The 18,008-nt window shown below is 37.3% G+C and overlaps 2 protein-coding genes across 2 annotated transcripts in view; one reads left to right on the top strand and one right to left on the bottom strand.

Moving 5' to 3' along the window:
- Nucleotides 1–10,870, bottom strand: LOC136262737 (LYR motif-containing protein 4-like). The gene is made up of 3 exons (XM_066057122.1): nt 10,627–10,870; nt 4,339–4,459; nt 1–192 (listed from the first exon to the last, which is right to left on the bottom strand). The coding sequence occupies exons 1-3, from the start codon at nt 10,722–10,724 to the stop codon at nt 142–144; spliced, it is 270 nt and encodes an 89-aa protein (XP_065913194.1). The 5' UTR covers nt 10,725–10,870; the 3' UTR covers nt 1–141.
- LOC136262735 (uncharacterized) overlaps nt 10,868–18,008 on the top strand; it is a 24,600-nt gene continuing 17,459 nt past the window's right edge. Inside the window, exons 1-12 of the mRNA XM_066057120.1 lie at nt 10,868–10,981; nt 11,338–11,434; nt 13,468–13,539; nt 13,867–14,020; nt 14,304–14,665; nt 15,182–15,272; nt 15,516–15,751; nt 16,028–16,087; nt 16,139–16,240; nt 16,290–16,331; nt 16,622–16,763; nt 17,695–17,756. Coding sequence (XP_065913192.1) covers nt 10,917–10,981; nt 11,338–11,434; nt 13,468–13,539; nt 13,867–14,020; nt 14,304–14,665; nt 15,182–15,272; nt 15,516–15,751; nt 16,028–16,087; nt 16,139–16,240; nt 16,290–16,331; nt 16,622–16,763; nt 17,695–17,756 — 1,485 coding nt within the window. The 5' untranslated portion in view covers nt 10,868–10,916. The remainder of the gene's footprint in view (nt 10,982–11,337; nt 11,435–13,467; nt 13,540–13,866; nt 14,021–14,303; nt 14,666–15,181; nt 15,273–15,515; nt 15,752–16,027; nt 16,088–16,138; nt 16,241–16,289; nt 16,332–16,621; nt 16,764–17,694; nt 17,757–18,008) is intronic.

Raw genomic sequence — 18,008 nt, forward strand, 5'->3', positions numbered from 1 at the left:
TTTAGTGACAACCACTTCTTAATAACTGTTATTTATGTATTAACATTAAAAGGTGTGAAATCATTATACAGACAATGTATACAGGATTGTTGGTTATAATCCAATTTGGGTATCATGAATGTGTTGGAGTATCAAGTTCATCTACTGCTCCACAATCTGCTTAACTGATCCATATAGTTTATTGATAGCTACCTGTGAAGTAGTAACAAGTACAGCATAACCACAAGGCTACACCTGCTCTTAAGAACATTGTGAATATTATTATTGACATTTGATCTCATTCAATATTAATAATGTAAATAACTTTAGGATTGCAACATGACGCCTGGGGCAATATAAAACTTTCTCAAAAATGGATACCTCCCTGACAATGACATCTTGATTCGTTTATACTACTGTACACACATTTTAGATAATAAAATAAGGACACCTTGATAATCAGACTCTTCTCCATCATCCCAACAATTAGACCCCTGAAATCAGGACACCTCACTAATAAGGACACCTTGATAATCAGGACACTTATCCATGGTCCCATTTGTATTAGTGTACATACATTTAGACCCCTGAAATCAGGACACCTCACTTACATGGTAAGTACACCTGGAATCAGCACAGTTTTAAGGCATTAGACTACTAAAACAGTCTGTACACAGCCTTCCACAATCGACCCCTATGGGAACAGGCAAGAATTAGAAGGTCTCAACGGATGTTATCAAAATACTCAGGTTCATAGACACTTGGCACCACAAGCTATGAATGCTCTCATAAGGTCAAACTGAAAGTGCTTCTAAATCCATCCCCACTAATTATGTGATTACGTTAATATAGATTGAGCCAATGAAACAACGTAGCAACTGGTAAGAAGGGTAACAGCTGTATAAACTGATATGATCTGCAAGCACACTGCATTCTTCACATAGCCAAGGTCACCATACAGACTTTTTCACAACCAACAAGTCAAAGCTAACACAAGCCATAAAAGCACTTATACAAAAGGGAAATTGTTGGTTTACAATTGGTTCTCAAGTTGAGAATAAACAGAAATAATTGACAACAGCTGCTACTGTGTATTCAAGTGTAAAGAATAGAATTGATGAAGAACAAGAGATGGAATCTTCTAACCAGCATTTAAAAGACAATAATCAAATATGTTCATGTGAGCGAACTGCATTTTGTACTTTGACAAAATAAACGTTCAATTTTACTCCTAAATAAAAGTAATGCATTCACAATTTTCTGCAGCTAGCAAAAAGTATAAGGCGTAGTTTGTAAGTTTCTGAATGTACAGCTTGGCTGTGGTTATCCCATAGCAGTTTCTCTCTTAAAACCATATACTGTTAGTCTATTACTGGACACAATGAGTGTTTCAACAGTAAGAAAACAGGTGAAGCAATGAATCTCATATTGACATACTCCTTGTTAGTGAGAGAGTCACAAGCCAGCTACAATACAGCTTATTTTAAAAATCACTACAACGCTAACAAAAGCATTGCAGTAATAATTGTGGTTGCATCTGACTAATTCTACAAAGTGTTACGCACCTCCCAGAACCAAAACCAACTGTTTATTTAAACATTGCTGTTGTACTATTGGTTATATCTGTGACCCTAGTAGCAATCTACAACAGCACATACTAACAAACCAAGCGTTTACACTGCTATTGTTACAAATTAATTGGCTACAGTTACACTTATCAACAGCAAATCTGTTTACCAAACCAAAATTTAACACTGTTATTAAATGGTTAGTATTAAACCTTTACCAATAACCACCTCAAGGAAACCATGGTTACAACAAAGCCCTTTGTCTTAACCAGTCACATCAAGAATACAACAGGAGCTCATGAGTTGGAGTCCTTGGAGTACATCAATAAAATGGGTACCCATATAGGTCCTTATGCCTTATGGTATCATTAACAACATTCAAGTTTATATCAAGACAAATGTATGCATGTATCGTTGTTAGACAGTTATTTACTAGACTCAAGATTTACTTTTGTATAAGACATTGCATTGATCGGGTATACAGGCTGTGCCTTTACCTGTACTTCATCATAATCACAATCATGTATAAGGAGAAAAAAGAAAAAAAAGTTTTAGTACAAACTGTACATGTCACTGTGAGTATCCATGACGCTAATGGGATTTGTTTAGATATGCTTTGTGACCATACGTGCAATAGCCAGAGGGTCAGATCGACCATCACAGTGACAAAGTTCTTGTGGGAAAGACAAGCACTAACGTAGTATAAATAATCATCGATTACACAGTACAGCATATAACCACTTTAGTGAAAGAAACAGGGCATAAAATTGGATAACACCTGTCAACATGAAACATTTAAGCTATGCTAGAGCTATTTTTAGCAACCAGTATTTGTACAAAACATGCAAATATAATTCTGTTGGCAGACATTTTGAAGAGACACAACTTCTGGAGTGACAATTTATCAACTACTAATAACAGGTGGGCGATATTTCATCTGGAACCAGTACAACTTGTGAATATGTTCAGACTGTGAACTTGTGACATGTAATGCTATTCATGGACTTTGGGTCATGTACACTTCCGCCATTCTGTTAAGCACTGTTTGAAATGATGACAGCTCAAATGTATATGCTTTCTCACTGATTTAAAATGAGACCAGTAGCAAAATAAAGTGGGTGTGCACCCCACAGCTATGCAGAAAACAACTAATTAAGTACCTTTATTATCAACAGCACTTCAAGACTAGACCTGCAGAGAATTTAGTTCCCACCTTAAGCTAAGTCTTAAGAGCAATAACAAGTCCTATCGTAGTCACTACAATGTCACTACAATGTCACTACAATGTCACTACAATGTCACTACAATGTCACTACAATGTCACTACAATGTCACTACAATTGCAGTATAATAAGTTCCACTCAGACACCTTTTCATCATGCACTAATTTGAAAATAATATGGCTACTGTCTAGTTTGAAAATAATATGGCTACTGTCTAGTTTGAAAATAATATGGCTACTGTCTAGTTTGAAAATAATATGGCTACTGTCTAGTTAAGTGTGCATATGTCAAGATAGACAACTGTGAGAAAGACAGATGCTAATGCTCCCATTGGAATTGTGGGCTGGCCATGAGGCACTAAGCACAAGAGATTCACACCTATGAGGCTAATCTGCACATCCATATATGGTTAATAACTGTAGCCATAAGTGGTTGATGGTTACCTTTGATGGGTTTGCTCAAATAGCATGAAGTGTGTTTATGCCAATCATCACATTTTTGTATGCCTTGTTCATTATACCACATAACCATGCTCCATGTTTGAGGTTACTTGGACTCTTGTTTACCAACCAAGATGACTGCAATTGGTATGGTACCTTACTTTGCTCATCTGTAGTTCAAAATCTTGTGACCAAAAAAGTAAAGCTTCTTTTTAGTACCGATGCAGCAAAGCACTCTTTCCTTGATAACCATCCAAGACTTCTTGCTGTGGAGTCAGTCGGAGTTGCTTAATATCCTATGCACCATATAGCTGTGACACTGTTATCATTGTTGTGAGAAGAATGCATGAGTAATGTTACAATCTTCATACATGCTAGGCAACTTTAGTAACATGGGTGTTTATATGTACTGCAAGGCTTGTAGTCAGCATTAAGAAACCTTAGTAGTAATAATATTCATAGCTCAAAGGTACATTAAAAAGTATCACCCCTAAAGCTATATATAATTAATTTAATATAAAGCAGAAAGTTTGCCCCAAGTCATCTATTCCATGTCGTATTGTACCATACATACAGTACGTGCACAGACTTTCACCACAACACAAAACATGTTAGAAAATACAAAACAGCTTTGATAACCATATATGCTTTAATACTTGTCAGAGCATTGTAATGGAAAATTATTTGTGCACAAGTTTACATGTGCAGCTGGAATAGCGTACGACAAGAAATTTTGATGAAAGAAAAGTAAATGCATCATCAGCTTTGATGAACTAAATGCAAAAATCAAGAAATCATGATCTAAACATGTACTATTAAAGGTGCTTATGGATGCTTGAAGAAGTAACTGATTTGGCAAATTCGTCAATCTTTTCTTTTGTCAAAATTTCCTGTCGTATGATAGGTGTTATATAACAGTTTTAACTGATCACCTTTCAACCAAGCAAAAAATGTTCTAACTTTTAAATGGATATTTTAGCCTAACCACAATACCAAATAAAAATAAATAAATATATATATACATTAAATATTTCACAAGTTAATTCATACTTCAGTCCCTAATATTTCATAGTACAAAGTACATTAATAATTTAACAATAAGGTAAACTAGCCAATCATATCTCTTACCTGTCTTCTTAGCAACTCTAACGAGGTTATCGCCTCATCATAGGCAACATTAATAGCAGTGACGTCATCTAATGATCTGTTGGCTCTAAAACTATCTCTGATTTTTCTCACGGCATAAGACCTAGAAAATAAGAAATAAATTGAAATTCAACGAAGAGAATTGCTAGCCACAAGGTGTCCTATTAGAAAGGTAGCTAACATGTATTTATTTATGTGATTATGTAGAGACACAAGAATGATGTTACTACAACCTCAAGCACTCTTATTAGACAGACAACTACCTTAACTAGTTACTTGCATCCGTTAATTTAAACATCTAATTATTTGTTAATGTAGTTCAAATTGTCATGAAATTGTTGAGTAAACAAGGAAGGGAGGGAGGGAGGAAACTACACTTATAGTAAAATGTAGCCAATAGCCAGGTGTCCTGCTTATCAAGGTGGTTACATTTCCTTCATGACAACATTACTTGGAGGATACAACTTTTAATTGTACATGTCCTGCCATATTGTGTGACTGTGAATAATATGTCATAATTATTGTAATTAATAAAAGATGACTGTCTCCTAGAACCATAGCTACAGGCTGCCCAGTGTCTGTTATTTGTGGCAGAGAAATTTTTATGAATGAAATAAGTGAGTATCACGGGGGATGGTTAGGCAGCAGAAAAACAAAGAAACAAACACACACACACATACAATATATTTGCAAATTTCATGGAAATACATAGGAAATCAGTCAAGGGATCACGGAGCCACACATGTGAAAATTGAGTTTTTTCTTTTATACCTACACTGCTGTGGGTATAAAAGAAAAAACTCAATTTTGGCACACTGTGGCGTGTTGGCCTCATATGCTGCATTACACACTACAGTGTATCTTTATATATGCTTATATCAAGAGTTTAATACAGTACCAAGTGTGAGCTCTTACTTTAGTTGCTTATACGTATGTAGTTAACTTTCCACCGCTCATACACAATCACAAATTTTGTAGTGATACAGCTATGAACGTGACGTATGATAACTGTTGTGCAATTGATAGGGTCAGTGGCAAAGGAATCAGGTGACTGACTATGTGGTGGGCATTTAACAGAATTTTGGAATATAAAGTGTTGTAATTTTGTTTTAAAACCTTAATTAAGTTAATTTCAGACCTTTGAAATTCTGTTGTTTACATGGCTAGAACAAACCATTTCATTAAAAAAAAAAAAATAATGCTCCCTTTTCCATTGACCTCTTCTTAACGGCTCAAATAGATAAACATTATTATAGAGCAGCAGTGATATTCAAGCTTCAAAGAGATTACCAGTGTAAGAAAGGTTATATATGAAAGTAAAACAAAATCATTATATTTATTTGTGCAAAAGAGCTGGATTGCTTTATAGTTGGTCATTTCGCATTTACAATTGAACGATGGAGTTATCCACTTGTGAAATGTGTAGTAGCATACACACACCAGCATTAGTTGTGGTTAAAATAATGTAATCAATGATATGGCTGATTACATAAATTACAGCATTAAAGGACAATTTTACATAAACCACAGTACGAGGCTACATCAACAATAAATTGCAGCGTACATGACATTGATTAGAAAGACATAACACGATTAACAGTGTTACATACAGCAATTGATCGGTGAAAAATTTCACATCTAAAATTCCAACTTATTGTACGAATCAATAGGACATTTTGTATCTACAATTTGGATGGTTACTTTTAACTAGGGGTACCTGTAATTAAACAGTACATCTAGTAGCTGCGATTAAAAAGCAATTTGTGACTGTTACTCAATAACTTGCATTCACACATAAAACATCACCATCTCAAAGTGACTCGTACTTACCTCTACGGGCTAAACAGTTATATATGGTTATAATGTATACCAACCTTATTTAGTATATACAAAATAAATCTTACTGGCAGGCGCATTTGGGTTGTACTATTGTGTGACATTATATACCGTATTATATACCGTATGAAAGCCAGGGCGTTTATTTCCCATAAGTGATTTTGGACCTGGTGTGTAAACAAGCCCAGCGTCTATTCACGCCCAGGCGTTTATTTCTTAGAGCACACAAGGCGAAGGGTGATTGTGAACAAAGAGTCCTTGTATAATTGACTTACAGTTGGAATCTTCACTTTGCAACAATGAAATATGAAGTGAAAATGCTTATTCAGTATGTATGTACACCGCACGACTCCGGCGTTATTAAAATTATAGTCTAGTTTTTGGCACTCTGGCATCTATACGGACCCACACCAGAGGCATGTATTCTATAGTTTGAGATGAAGTACCCAGCGTGTATTTGAGCTCAGGCATTTATCTGAGCTCAGGCATTTATCTGAGCTCAGGCATTTATCTGAGCTCAGGCATTTATCTGAGCCCGGTTTTAATACAGATATGCACAGTACTTGTATAAACATCACTGAGACAAAATGAAATATTACAAAAACATGATAAAAATAGCAATATTACAGGGCATGAGTAATTTAAGAGCACTTAGTAGTGCATTTTAACACAACCTTTCACAAAGCAATAAAACTAACTGTCACAGTGTAATAGAGTATAAGTACATTATTACAATTATCCCAATAACAAGTCCTTGTCACAATAATGATTTCATATCTCAATAAAGACAGATAGTAAATTTGCTAACAGTGTGAGCACTCTATAGACCCTGCATTAAGCTGACAGGCATGTAAGCTTTAGTCTGAAGCATATATTCTTCATGCCAGTTCGAAATATGGGTGAAAGTGGGTTTGAATATGATGTGAACGGCTTTCCTAATGGGCTATGCAGGTGTTATAAAGACCGGAAAACAACAGAGTGGGCACTGTAAGTTAAAAGAAAACACCACAAACTATAGAACAATTAAGAAGATATACGTATAGTACTGAACATTGTTTGTGGTTTAAAATGGTTTGCTTGAGTTACGCTTCCTTAGTAACGAATTTATGAGTGTTCCGGTGGCTTAAAGCAACTCATTAGAGTCATGCGTTTATCTTAAGTGTTGTCTGTGGTTTAAGTGATTTGTTTGAGCTACACTTCCTTAGCAATGAAGTTCTGAGCATTGTTAGTGGTATAAAGCAGTTTGTTTGAGTTACGCTTCCTTAGCAACGAAATAGTGGTACTGTGTGAATACAAAACCAAACAAATTGACTAAATACCTTATAGTTTTAAATCAACAGCAGGGACAGTATTAACTGTCTGGGTGCCTGCTTCTGAAAAGTAGCTCAACATCACTTTGTTCTATCTTCTATCTATGTATCAAGATTGAGGCATAAAATGACAAGTTACCATTGCAAAAATAGGTTAAAATTTAGATAGCACAGGACACAGTAATTTTTACTGGACAAAGTATTGATGTGGTGTCCCCTGGATGAGGTCTGGGGAGGTGGGAGGGGCTACTTAACCTGTTGCTAACGTCTTAGCTATGGCATCCATTCACTAGTGCATGTTTAACTAATTCACATGATAGGCAACTGGCACCACCCTCTAGTTCAGGCTTCTATTGCTGTGAGACTGTCTCGCTGAGCTATGTACCGCCAAAAGATGGACCGCTTATCAATTAACAAAGGTTAAACCCCAGCTTTGACTGGCTGGCTTAACGTCAGTTTTCGTTTGTATGTATGCAACACCAGCAAAAAGATTCTCCAAAATGCCAAAACTTTATGATGCTATGCAGTACAAATAGAGGTAAGAGCTACTGGCAAGTGCCGTCAGTGATTCAAACTAAAGAAAGGGAGAAATAAAAAGTAAGTACTGTAAGGGTGTCACTGAAGCTGTGACACAGTAGCAACAAGGGCAATGGTGATGAAAAGAATGGATTTTTGTGTCATCAAATCTGTGGATAAAGTGTTCCCACATGTAGTTATACACTTTACATTTTAAATATCTGTTTACCATTTTACGTGATGCAAAGATATTATCATAGTTAATTGAGTGGGTGAAAGATATCCATTAAGAAGATTTAAGTATGTTCAAATTATTCCTGCCCTACCCTAATGCGTGATTAGGTCACTATATACATGTAATCGTCTAGCTTAGAGAGCAAACTGTAATACGATATATTGATGTGACGATGATCTCCAAAATATAACTATTGAGGAAATAGCAACTGTAGATACTGTTTAATCACAACCACTAGGCAACTGTCCAATACACCTGTCCTATAATTTGGCATGCACAACAAATTTGTCTGAAATTTGCCACCAAGCCACTCTTATGATACCAACGTACTGTATAGTTGAAATAATACACAGATTAAGTGTCTCATACTTAATCTGCGTGTATGCGTGGACCCATATTAAGTATTTCTTGCATTTCAGTTAGAACATTTACAAGAGGTTTAATGATGGTACTATCTAGAACAGAAACGATCACCAATTATGTAGTTACGTAGTGACCTGTAGCCTATAGCTAGTGGTCATTTACAAAATTCATCAAATGAAAATTGGAAAGCTAACAACAAAATAGCCTTATATTGTTAGCTTACTTTCTGGACAAAACAAGCGTTGATGCACCAATGTCACTGTGTGGTGCTAACGCAATTTGTTTTTATCTTTTCTGCTGTATCTGTGCCACAACTCGAAGGATAAATCCAAAGGGAACTTTCATTCGTTCTTTCTTTACCAGGGAAATTTCTAAACTAGTTGCAGGCCTCGGCGATTTGTGGATCCATGTCATCTTTGAGTCTCCAAATAATGTTGAGACTTTGTCAACCTGTTCTAACTATAGTTGTATTATCAAGAGGATATTCATTATGATGGGAATACTCTTGGTATTATCAAATACTGTATAAACTACACACTGTGCAAAGGATATTAAGTTTATCTTGAAGCATTATCAAAATACCAGGGAGTAATTCTGAAAAATAGAACGAGAGTAGCATAGCTATTTTCTGTCACATGCAGCATAGTTTGATAGTTTGTAAAAATGTCAAGGGGATCATTGCTAGGAAAGTACTTTGTACAAGTCATTTGATAACTGGCCATTACGTGAAGTACTACTGGTCTATAAAGTAACAAATAGTACAGCACTTAGCAAATAATAATATAAGCCTCGCAATTTTGCTCATAACTTGATGGTCTTCATGAAAAGGAAACTACTGTGTATGTACGACTGCAATACTCATAAATGAGCCAAACTGGAAATTTGTAAGCAAGTGGCCAGGATTTACAGAAAAACTTGAAACCTGTGTTAAATATTTACCATATAGCGGGGGTCTTTGAGGGGAAAATACTTTGCAGATTGCTGTCATTCAAAAATTTGAGGGGAAAAATTTTCAGGGTACATATTTTGATTGAGCTGCAAATTTTGTGGGAGTCAACACACGACAACTGTAAAAATTTCCCTCTCAGAGATATGCGATATTTAAAATTATGTAACAAGGTCACATAACATCATGTGACTATCGCCAATACCTGAACTATTGAACCTAAGCTACACCCATAAGTGCTGCGAGAGAATTTAGAAAGCACCCATATTTATAAAACACATCAAAACTCTACAATTCTACATCACTTTAGGTATAAAAACTATGTATGGGGCGTTCTGCTAACATCTTTTGATAGCTGATGTACAGATTAAACAGGCTCATCACAGCATTGTATGAGAAGTCTGCAAACTGAAACTTTAAAAATATGCCTTGCAAAATTTCCCACTAATAAATATAAAATGCACTAGTAACAACCCCCCTTCAATCACTACATTTCTGTCAACACTCTCTACAGTCTCAGTGAAATGTTTTATACACCCCCACAAATTCTTATATTTTCATAATACATAACGTTTAAAGTAAATTTCTCACTCTCAGACTTTCCTTACATGAAGATTTTGACCCACACAAAAGTAGGTACTAGTATACCATATGTGTGCAAAATGACAATAGCTAAAATCAACAATTGCACTATTGGTGTTGTGATCAGTCAACACAAGACCACATTTCTACCTGCATCACTGTTTTCCATACATCAAGGATTTTTTGTACCATTGGTAGCTGCATGTAGCTATTTAGCAGCTTTGTAAGTAGCTAAGAAAGTTGACTTCTAGCTATAAAAAATATGCCTTTCCAACTTAGTATTGGCAAATGTGATACTTAAGGAGCCTAACTGATAAAAATTTGCCATGAAAATTTATGTCAAATGCAGGCAGCAGTTGAATGTTTTTCTCGATTCACCATGCTGACAATTTAACGCGCATGCGCACTAGATGCTTACAACTGCGCTTTAATTAGAATATACACGTTCAGGGTTGCAATAGTTAATTTACGCGTAAAATTACCTGTAGTTAAAGCTGGTAAACTGACGCGCTTCTCTCAGCATTGTTCTGTACAAGGACAACACTTGCGTCCTTGTTACGGTAACTCCTACGCTAGCCATCCTGAAAAGTCACCAGAAAGAATCAGTCCTTCTAGAGTAACTACTTTCCTTCTGTAAAGACATGTAGTCCAACTCGGATCGTCAGTCCAATTAGGATGATGAAAAAAAATAAAACTATGTGCGTTTACTTGTTCGATGGGTTTTCCCCTGTGCGCTCGTGATAGTATTCGGATAGTATACGGAGATGGAGTGATGGCCTACCACAAAGCGATAGTATCACTTCTCTTGCTTCACTTACAGTCAAAGTTCCTCACCAGGTATGTGTATTGAAAATAAGTTCACTTAGTGGGTAAAAATTTAGTCAAAAGGCGGTTCCGTTATTTATAATTTAACTAGTTTACAAGGTATTAACGGAGTTATACGAACGTAATGCACACTTGAAGGAATTTGCTCCGCATACATAATCAAACAGTGGGCAAGTGTGAAGTGTCCTGATTTCAAGGGTCTAAATGTGATATAAATGGGACCATGGACAGGTGTCTTGATTATCAAGGTGTTCTTTTTAGTGAGGTGTCCTGATTATCAAGTTGTCCACAATTTAGGGGGTCCTCTTTGAATACACTACACAAACATGTGAGCATTTGAGGTAATTGATGTGTTGTCACTTCACTAGCAATGGTGAGGTACTGCTACTTGACTTGGGGGATGGAAAGACCACAGAAGTGGATACTGATGATTTTAACTTTCGTTCCTTGCCATTGGACAAAGGAGTAAGTCTATATAGAGAGGGTGAAATGGTCTCTCTCTCATCACCATTGTGTTTAAATGGCCTAGTGCATCTGATAGCCATTTCATTGTTATATAGATTTCAGGGATTATAATTTTGGTTGGTTATATGGCCTTAACCAAACTTCACACTACAATGTGACAAAGTGTCAGCTAAAGCTATACAATCCCTTGGATTAATAAAGAGAGCATTTACCCACCTGACTAAAGAATCATTCTTGATACTATATAAGACATACGTTCGCCCACATTGCGTCCCAATTTGGAACCCATTTTTAGTGCAAACATCAAAACGGATACAGCAGAGAGCCACTGAGTTAGTTCCAGAATTAGCACAACTACCATATGAAACAAGATTACAACACCTTGACTTACTTTCTTTGTATTGTAGAAGACAGAGAGGCAATTTAATAGATACATATAAAATAGTTAACCATTTGTATCGAGTTTCACCAGACCCATTCTTCACAATTGTTGACAGTATTACTAGAGGACATCAGAAGATATTTAAGCACCACTCCAGGATCAACCCAAGATTAAATTTCTTTACAAACCGAATTGTAAATCAGTGGAATTCCCTCCCCCTATATGTGATCGCGTCAGGTAGTTTAAATTAGTTTAAGAACAATTTAGATAATTACTGGCATCAAATTGGATATGGACAGACTAAAAGGCTCTCGGCCTATTAACTTTAAGTTACCTGTAATGATTATACATTGTCCATACTTTAATACTAGTACTAACAATGTGCTGTTGGGGTGGCCTCATTAATGCAGTTATGAAGTATATCTTAACTATGTTTGGGGCATACCTGGCTACAGTGACAAGTGGTCTTAGTAAAGAGTAAGTGAGGCTTCACTGCAAAACAAGGTGCAAATAATGTGTGGCCAGCCACGCAGGTCAGAATTTGCTGGCATTATTTTCACCTAATTTATCAACTTCCATGGTACCCGGGAACAGCTCAGAACACGCTGTTGGAATTTTCCTTTCTTAATTGAACACAAAGGCTAAAAGGTGGTCTGGTCACACAAGGTTAGGGGTAATAAGCTGCCTAACTGGTGATTACATACAAACTAAGAATGCGGGTAAACACCATATTGTGTTGTATATTTTTGTATTTCAATGTTTTGAATTATATACCAGTGTAAATAACCCATATCTGTATACTGAGATAAGTACAGCTCAAACGACAGTTACCAAATATGTTTAGAAGTATTCTACAATAATCAGCTATTGGTGACTTTGATATCTTTTGATTCCCACCCACCAATAGGGTAATATATATATAGAGTGATTGTCCACAAGCCACAGCCCCACAATGCAGCAATAGCCATATTGTATTGTATTGTGGTGGAAAATATTGCAATATATCAATATATTGTACTTTCCGTGGGATGCCGCATATCGTATTCTCCATACAGTACTAATCAGCTGCATAACTGTACTGTATGAGTCATACAGTACAGTTATGCATCTAATTGGGCAAATACAGTACAGTTATGCAGAGAATTTATTTAAGGAATGTTACGTAAACAACGCACTGTAAATCACTAAAACCAGCCAAACTAATCCTATGAGTTTGTTCTACGGCTAGAAATAGATCGTATAAACACTTACTGATCATCTGATCACGAAGCTTTTTAAACACAACTCCACTAAGACAGCACAATTGATCATGTGTGTGACATTGTAAATCGCTAAACTAGCCAACTAATCCGATTAGTTTGTTCTATGACTAGAAATAGATTAGTTAAACACTTACTGATATCCTGATCACCGAAAATAGCAGCGGTTTTGAGTACTAGAGAAAATCGCTCCGAGCCAGACAACCAGGAAGTACAATATAACAGTTAAAGCACCGCCTATGCTTGTGTGTATGAAAAATACAGCACTTGGCTTCACCTCGTGCTGTATTAGCCTCTCAACATGCCTCCTCGTGCTGTAGTTTCCATGCACACGTGTGGTGGTGCTTTAACTATAATATGTTGAAGTTAGTATTGTGGTATCACTAACACAGACCCTGGATGAGTTGGAGTTGGAGCTGGATGAGGATCATGATGGCACCGTCTCTTGGCCAGAGTTTCAAAAGGTTTGTATTAATATTTTACATATAAATTATTTCTCTTTATATGTGTGTCTATATACTGTACACTACGCAGACTAACACACATTTTTTTCCCATGCACACACAGAGATTCTGCTGCAAGACCATATCTACCCAGTAAAAACACTGTGGTGCTGAGAGTCACTGCAGGTAAAACCCCTGGGGGCAGGACTAGTATGTACCTGTAGGAGGCTGAACAAACCTTTTGAATCTACATGCAGCCATGTACATACGTATTATGTATGTACACGTGTTACATACAGTATGCACAACTGTACATATCCTCCATAATACTATTATTGTCTTTACCAGTTGTTTTCTGATCCCAAAGAAGAACAGAACATTACTGACGCTACAGCAGAACTAACAACTAATCATATGATATTCTACACAGCAGTGGTTGTCATGACAACACTCATCAGCAGCTGGTACTTCTATTACTCAACCAGGGATTGTCGTGGAAACAGTATGTAATGAGTAGCTTACGTTGTGAGTGTGTAATGATGAAATGTTTGCCTAGCTGAATGCTATGTATATACATATAGGAGGACACTTTGCACCAGTCTTTGACCAATGGTCCCATTTGAGAAATTCTACTACACTACATCCTACATGCACTACCCAGTATTTTTTTAAATGCATGCAGTTTATACATACAGTAGGTTGTTTTACTGTAGTTTGTAGATAATTGCTTGCAAAGCAAGGGAAATTGTTGACGACAGCTCAGTCTCTGCTTGTTTCACTTCTAGGTGACTCCATCAGGGATGACCCGGAACGCTTGAGGCAAATCAGGACAGCATTATTATCAAAGAAGAAGGGGGAACCCCATAGTGATGATGATGATGATGATAGTCACCATGGTAACAATTCTCCTGAAGACAAAGTCACTGCACCGGGGAATAATCCTAGCACTCAAGGGGGCAGCCAACAATCAGGAGGTGGCCAACAATCAAGCAGTGGCCAACAATCAGGTGGTGGCCAGAGTTCCAGCAGAGGCCAAACCAGTGGAGGTGTAGGCGGACAAGGCTCCTCGGCTGGTGGTGATGGAAATGATGAAGAAGATAGAGAAAAGAAGAGTAAGCAACCGAGAATTGGTTACAGTCAAGATCAGGTGGGTAGCTAACAGAGTAAACGTCTTCATATTCTATACATGTACAGTCTTGCACAGTGGGGCCACCTACGTAAGGGGGCCCACTATGCGAGAAGCACAGTGCCCTTTTGTACAATTTACATGTAAAAGTATGTGTTCACTGGTACTAAATTATGAACAAAATATTGAACATCCTGCAGATTCTCCTCTGTCTCTTGTAGCACTTACTTAGTACTATAATAACTCCATTCTGAACTTCTCCACTGAAATAAAAATCTCAACAGAAATTCTCCTAGATCCCTCTCTAAGAATATTATCAGAACATCAGTAGGGCCAATGTCGCTAGCCACTCTAATAATATCAGTGTTTGTTGCTAAGCTTTTACTTTAATCCACTTCAGGGACTAAGCAAATTTTGTTTGGGCTGAATCCTTTTGTCCAACTTCTGGTCTCCATATACACAATTCACAGTTTGTTCCACTATAAAGTAATGTTGTTGGTGTATGGAATATACATTCATTGCTGTGGTACTTTTCAGGAAGAGGAAGGAGAGGAGGATGAACAGGAAGTGGGAGGTGCTATTAGCAAGACACAATCCTCAACACAACCAGCTGTGAAGAAGTTGAGAGGTAACAAATTAACAATAAAGTTGTTATATTTGTATACGAATATATAAAGTTTATAGATCAAAAATTTACATGCACACATTTTCAAACACCCAGTAGAAAAAATTTCATTTCATGATAATAACATTTTGTCCCAGAAAAGTTCTGTGTAGTCTGTATGTAGATTATGCACATGTGTATGTGTGTATACATGATTCACATGTACATTTAGCTGTGGTGTAATATTCTTTGCTGTGTTTATTGCAGTAATGGAGGATGCAGGCAGTGATGTCAGATTAAAGAGATTAGCAAGACTGCAACAACAGTCACAGCCGGTGCAGGTGACTTCACCCACTCCACCCCCCATACCTGTCAGTAGCAAGGAACCTGAAGTGAGACAACCAGTAGCTGCTACCTCTACTGCTACTGCTACCACTGTTGTTAAGCCAACTGCAACCACTCCAACAAAGAAAGTTACTGACAAAATGGCTTCTCCAGTGAAGGCAAGAATTATACTTGCTTGTTTTGTGTGTCTGTCCTATACATGTCTGTGTGTCTGTGTGTCTGTCCACATATCTACAGTCATGAACACAACACACACAGCTGCAAACCTTATAAGCTGAAACAAAATAATATTATGTAGTGCTACAATGGTTATGAATTTAGCAAAGGTAACGGGTAGTGTTTTTTATTGCAGTTGTCAAATTTACGTTAACCAAGTGGAAACATATGTACACTGTAGCAAGTCACATTATGTGATATTTTATTGTTGTATTTAGGAGTTGACTATGGTGGAATCCCAGTCAGCAGTTCTATCACACTTGTTCTGCACTAAAGTGGTATGTGCACAAGCTATCACTGCTAAGCTGTGCTCACTGTTAGCTCCTTAGGTCATCTCTTCAGGAGGGTCAGGTGGTGAAATTCTCCGGGACTCTCATAAGGTGATGAAGCTAGATCCAAGTGATGTGCCCGCTGACCCAGGAATGAGCGAGGTGAGGTGCTTTCATGTTGTGGTCTCATGTTCCAGTTTGTCTTGACCAGAAATTCAAATTGCTCCTATTGAGACGATTGTCCAGGGAATTGGTAAGTCCATGAGATACAGTATTGTGGACACTTAAGGACACCTACATAATCCAGACAATTAGTTAAGATCCCAAAGTATCCCTTAGTGGATAAACTGACCTGGAAAATCAGGACACCTTGATAATCAGGACGCTATTGGTTGGTGCCAAGGTCTCCATTATATGTATCTCCAATGTACTGTACAACATGCAGCATTGTACAAAACTGTTGCATACTACAGTTTGCATGACTGTACGTGCATGCATTGTTCAACCACTGTGTGTTAAGTCTTATCGTGTTCCCTTCTGTAGGATGTTGTTAAGGTTTTAGTGGTGTCATACAATCGTGCTTGCTCGTCGCCTCCACCTGGGGTACAGCCCACGGTGTGGTCACAGCTAACAAACTGTTCCAAAGATGTTGTTGCTGTGGTGCTGCTAGAACAACTGAAGGAAGGTATGTTGTACTTGTGATTATGAGAGTGGAGTAGTGTATGTGTGGCACTACATTTGATAAGGAATAGTGTAATATACGTAGTAATACCATGTCTGCAAGAGATTCGTTGATATACATACACCCAAGCCTGAGACCCCAAACAGTGTCTTAATTAATTGCTCATACTAAAGGTGTATATCTACTATTCTGTAGGTGCTGCACGTAAATTCGTACAAACGGGTACTGTACATAAGCAGCGGCTGGAGTGGCTTGCTATGGGTCATAATTTACTTCTAACAAATATGATTTTTGAGTATAGGTATTCAACATAAAGCAGTGTTTGGCTGCGTGGGTGACAAGTTGTCGAGTAGGCCAATTTCATCTCAAGTCAACTTGGTCATGTACCTATCTGTAGTTGTTTCGATTTGTTATATGTTCTTATGGTGTTTGTTCCTGTGCTCAGTTGTTCTTACATCCATGTTTAGTTTTTGAGCGGGAAATTTATGGAGGACAGGAAATTGTGGAGGACATTATAGGCATACAGTACAACAAATACCCACGACACTGTGACATTCCCACTGCCTTGGTGTCCATACAATAAAACAGAAAGTCATTTGTGGGTTCATGATCTCATTTTGACAGTGGGCCAGACACGGTGAATTCAATTATCATAGGGTGGCAACAGGCCTGTGTTCCAGGATAATTTTACAGTGTATGGTCACACAAGTCAATTTACACTTGTCAAAAGTACTTTCCTAGACTCTGTTGTATGCACTGTGTGACTTAATTGTCTTACATTCGTATTAATAAGCAGTGGAAGAATTAAAATTCTGTTGTTGGTACAGAAGGGTGTGATATTGAGTCCTTCCCTGGTTAGTCATAATGTGAAGCTGTCTTGTAAAATATTGTAACATTACCTATTGGATTACCATGGCGATGTGTATACTCGTAGGGGTGCAGACAGTTGATGTGGACGATATCTGGTCAGTATATTCTTCATCATCAAAGAGTCAGGTATGTGTTTGTGTTGTATCTGATGTCCCTTGGGAGGCTGATTGAAACTATATTGTTACCGTTGATGTACCTTAACTACATTTGTTTGGGACCTGCTTGACATGGTCACTATAATGAGGTGGTCTTATTAATAAGGTCATGAAGTACACCTTAGCTATGTTTGGGACCTACTTGATATGGTCACTATAATGGGGTGGTCTTATTAATGAGGTCATGAAGTACACCTTAGCTATGTTTGGGACCTACTTGACA

Source organism: Dysidea avara, chromosome 8, assembly GCF_963678975.1.
Source record: "Dysidea avara chromosome 8, odDysAvar1.4, whole genome shotgun sequence".
In the NCBI taxonomy this organism is placed as follows: domain Eukaryota; kingdom Metazoa; phylum Porifera; class Demospongiae; order Dictyoceratida; family Dysideidae; genus Dysidea; species Dysidea avara.

Excerpts from the sequence above, each read along its gene's own strand:
- LOC136262737 (XM_066057122.1), bottom strand. The coding sequence starts at position 10,724 with ATGGCTAGCGTAGGAGTTACCGTAACAAGGACGCAAGTGTTGTCCTTG. Across the intron at positions 4,460-10,626 it reads TTTACCAGCTTTAACTACAG|GTCTTATGCCGTGAGAAAAA; the intron begins GTAATTTTACGC and ends CTTATTTTCTAG. Across the intron at positions 193-4,338 it reads TAGAGTTGCTAAGAAGACAG|GTAGCTATCAATAAACTATA; the intron begins GTAAGAGATATG and ends ACTACTTCACAG.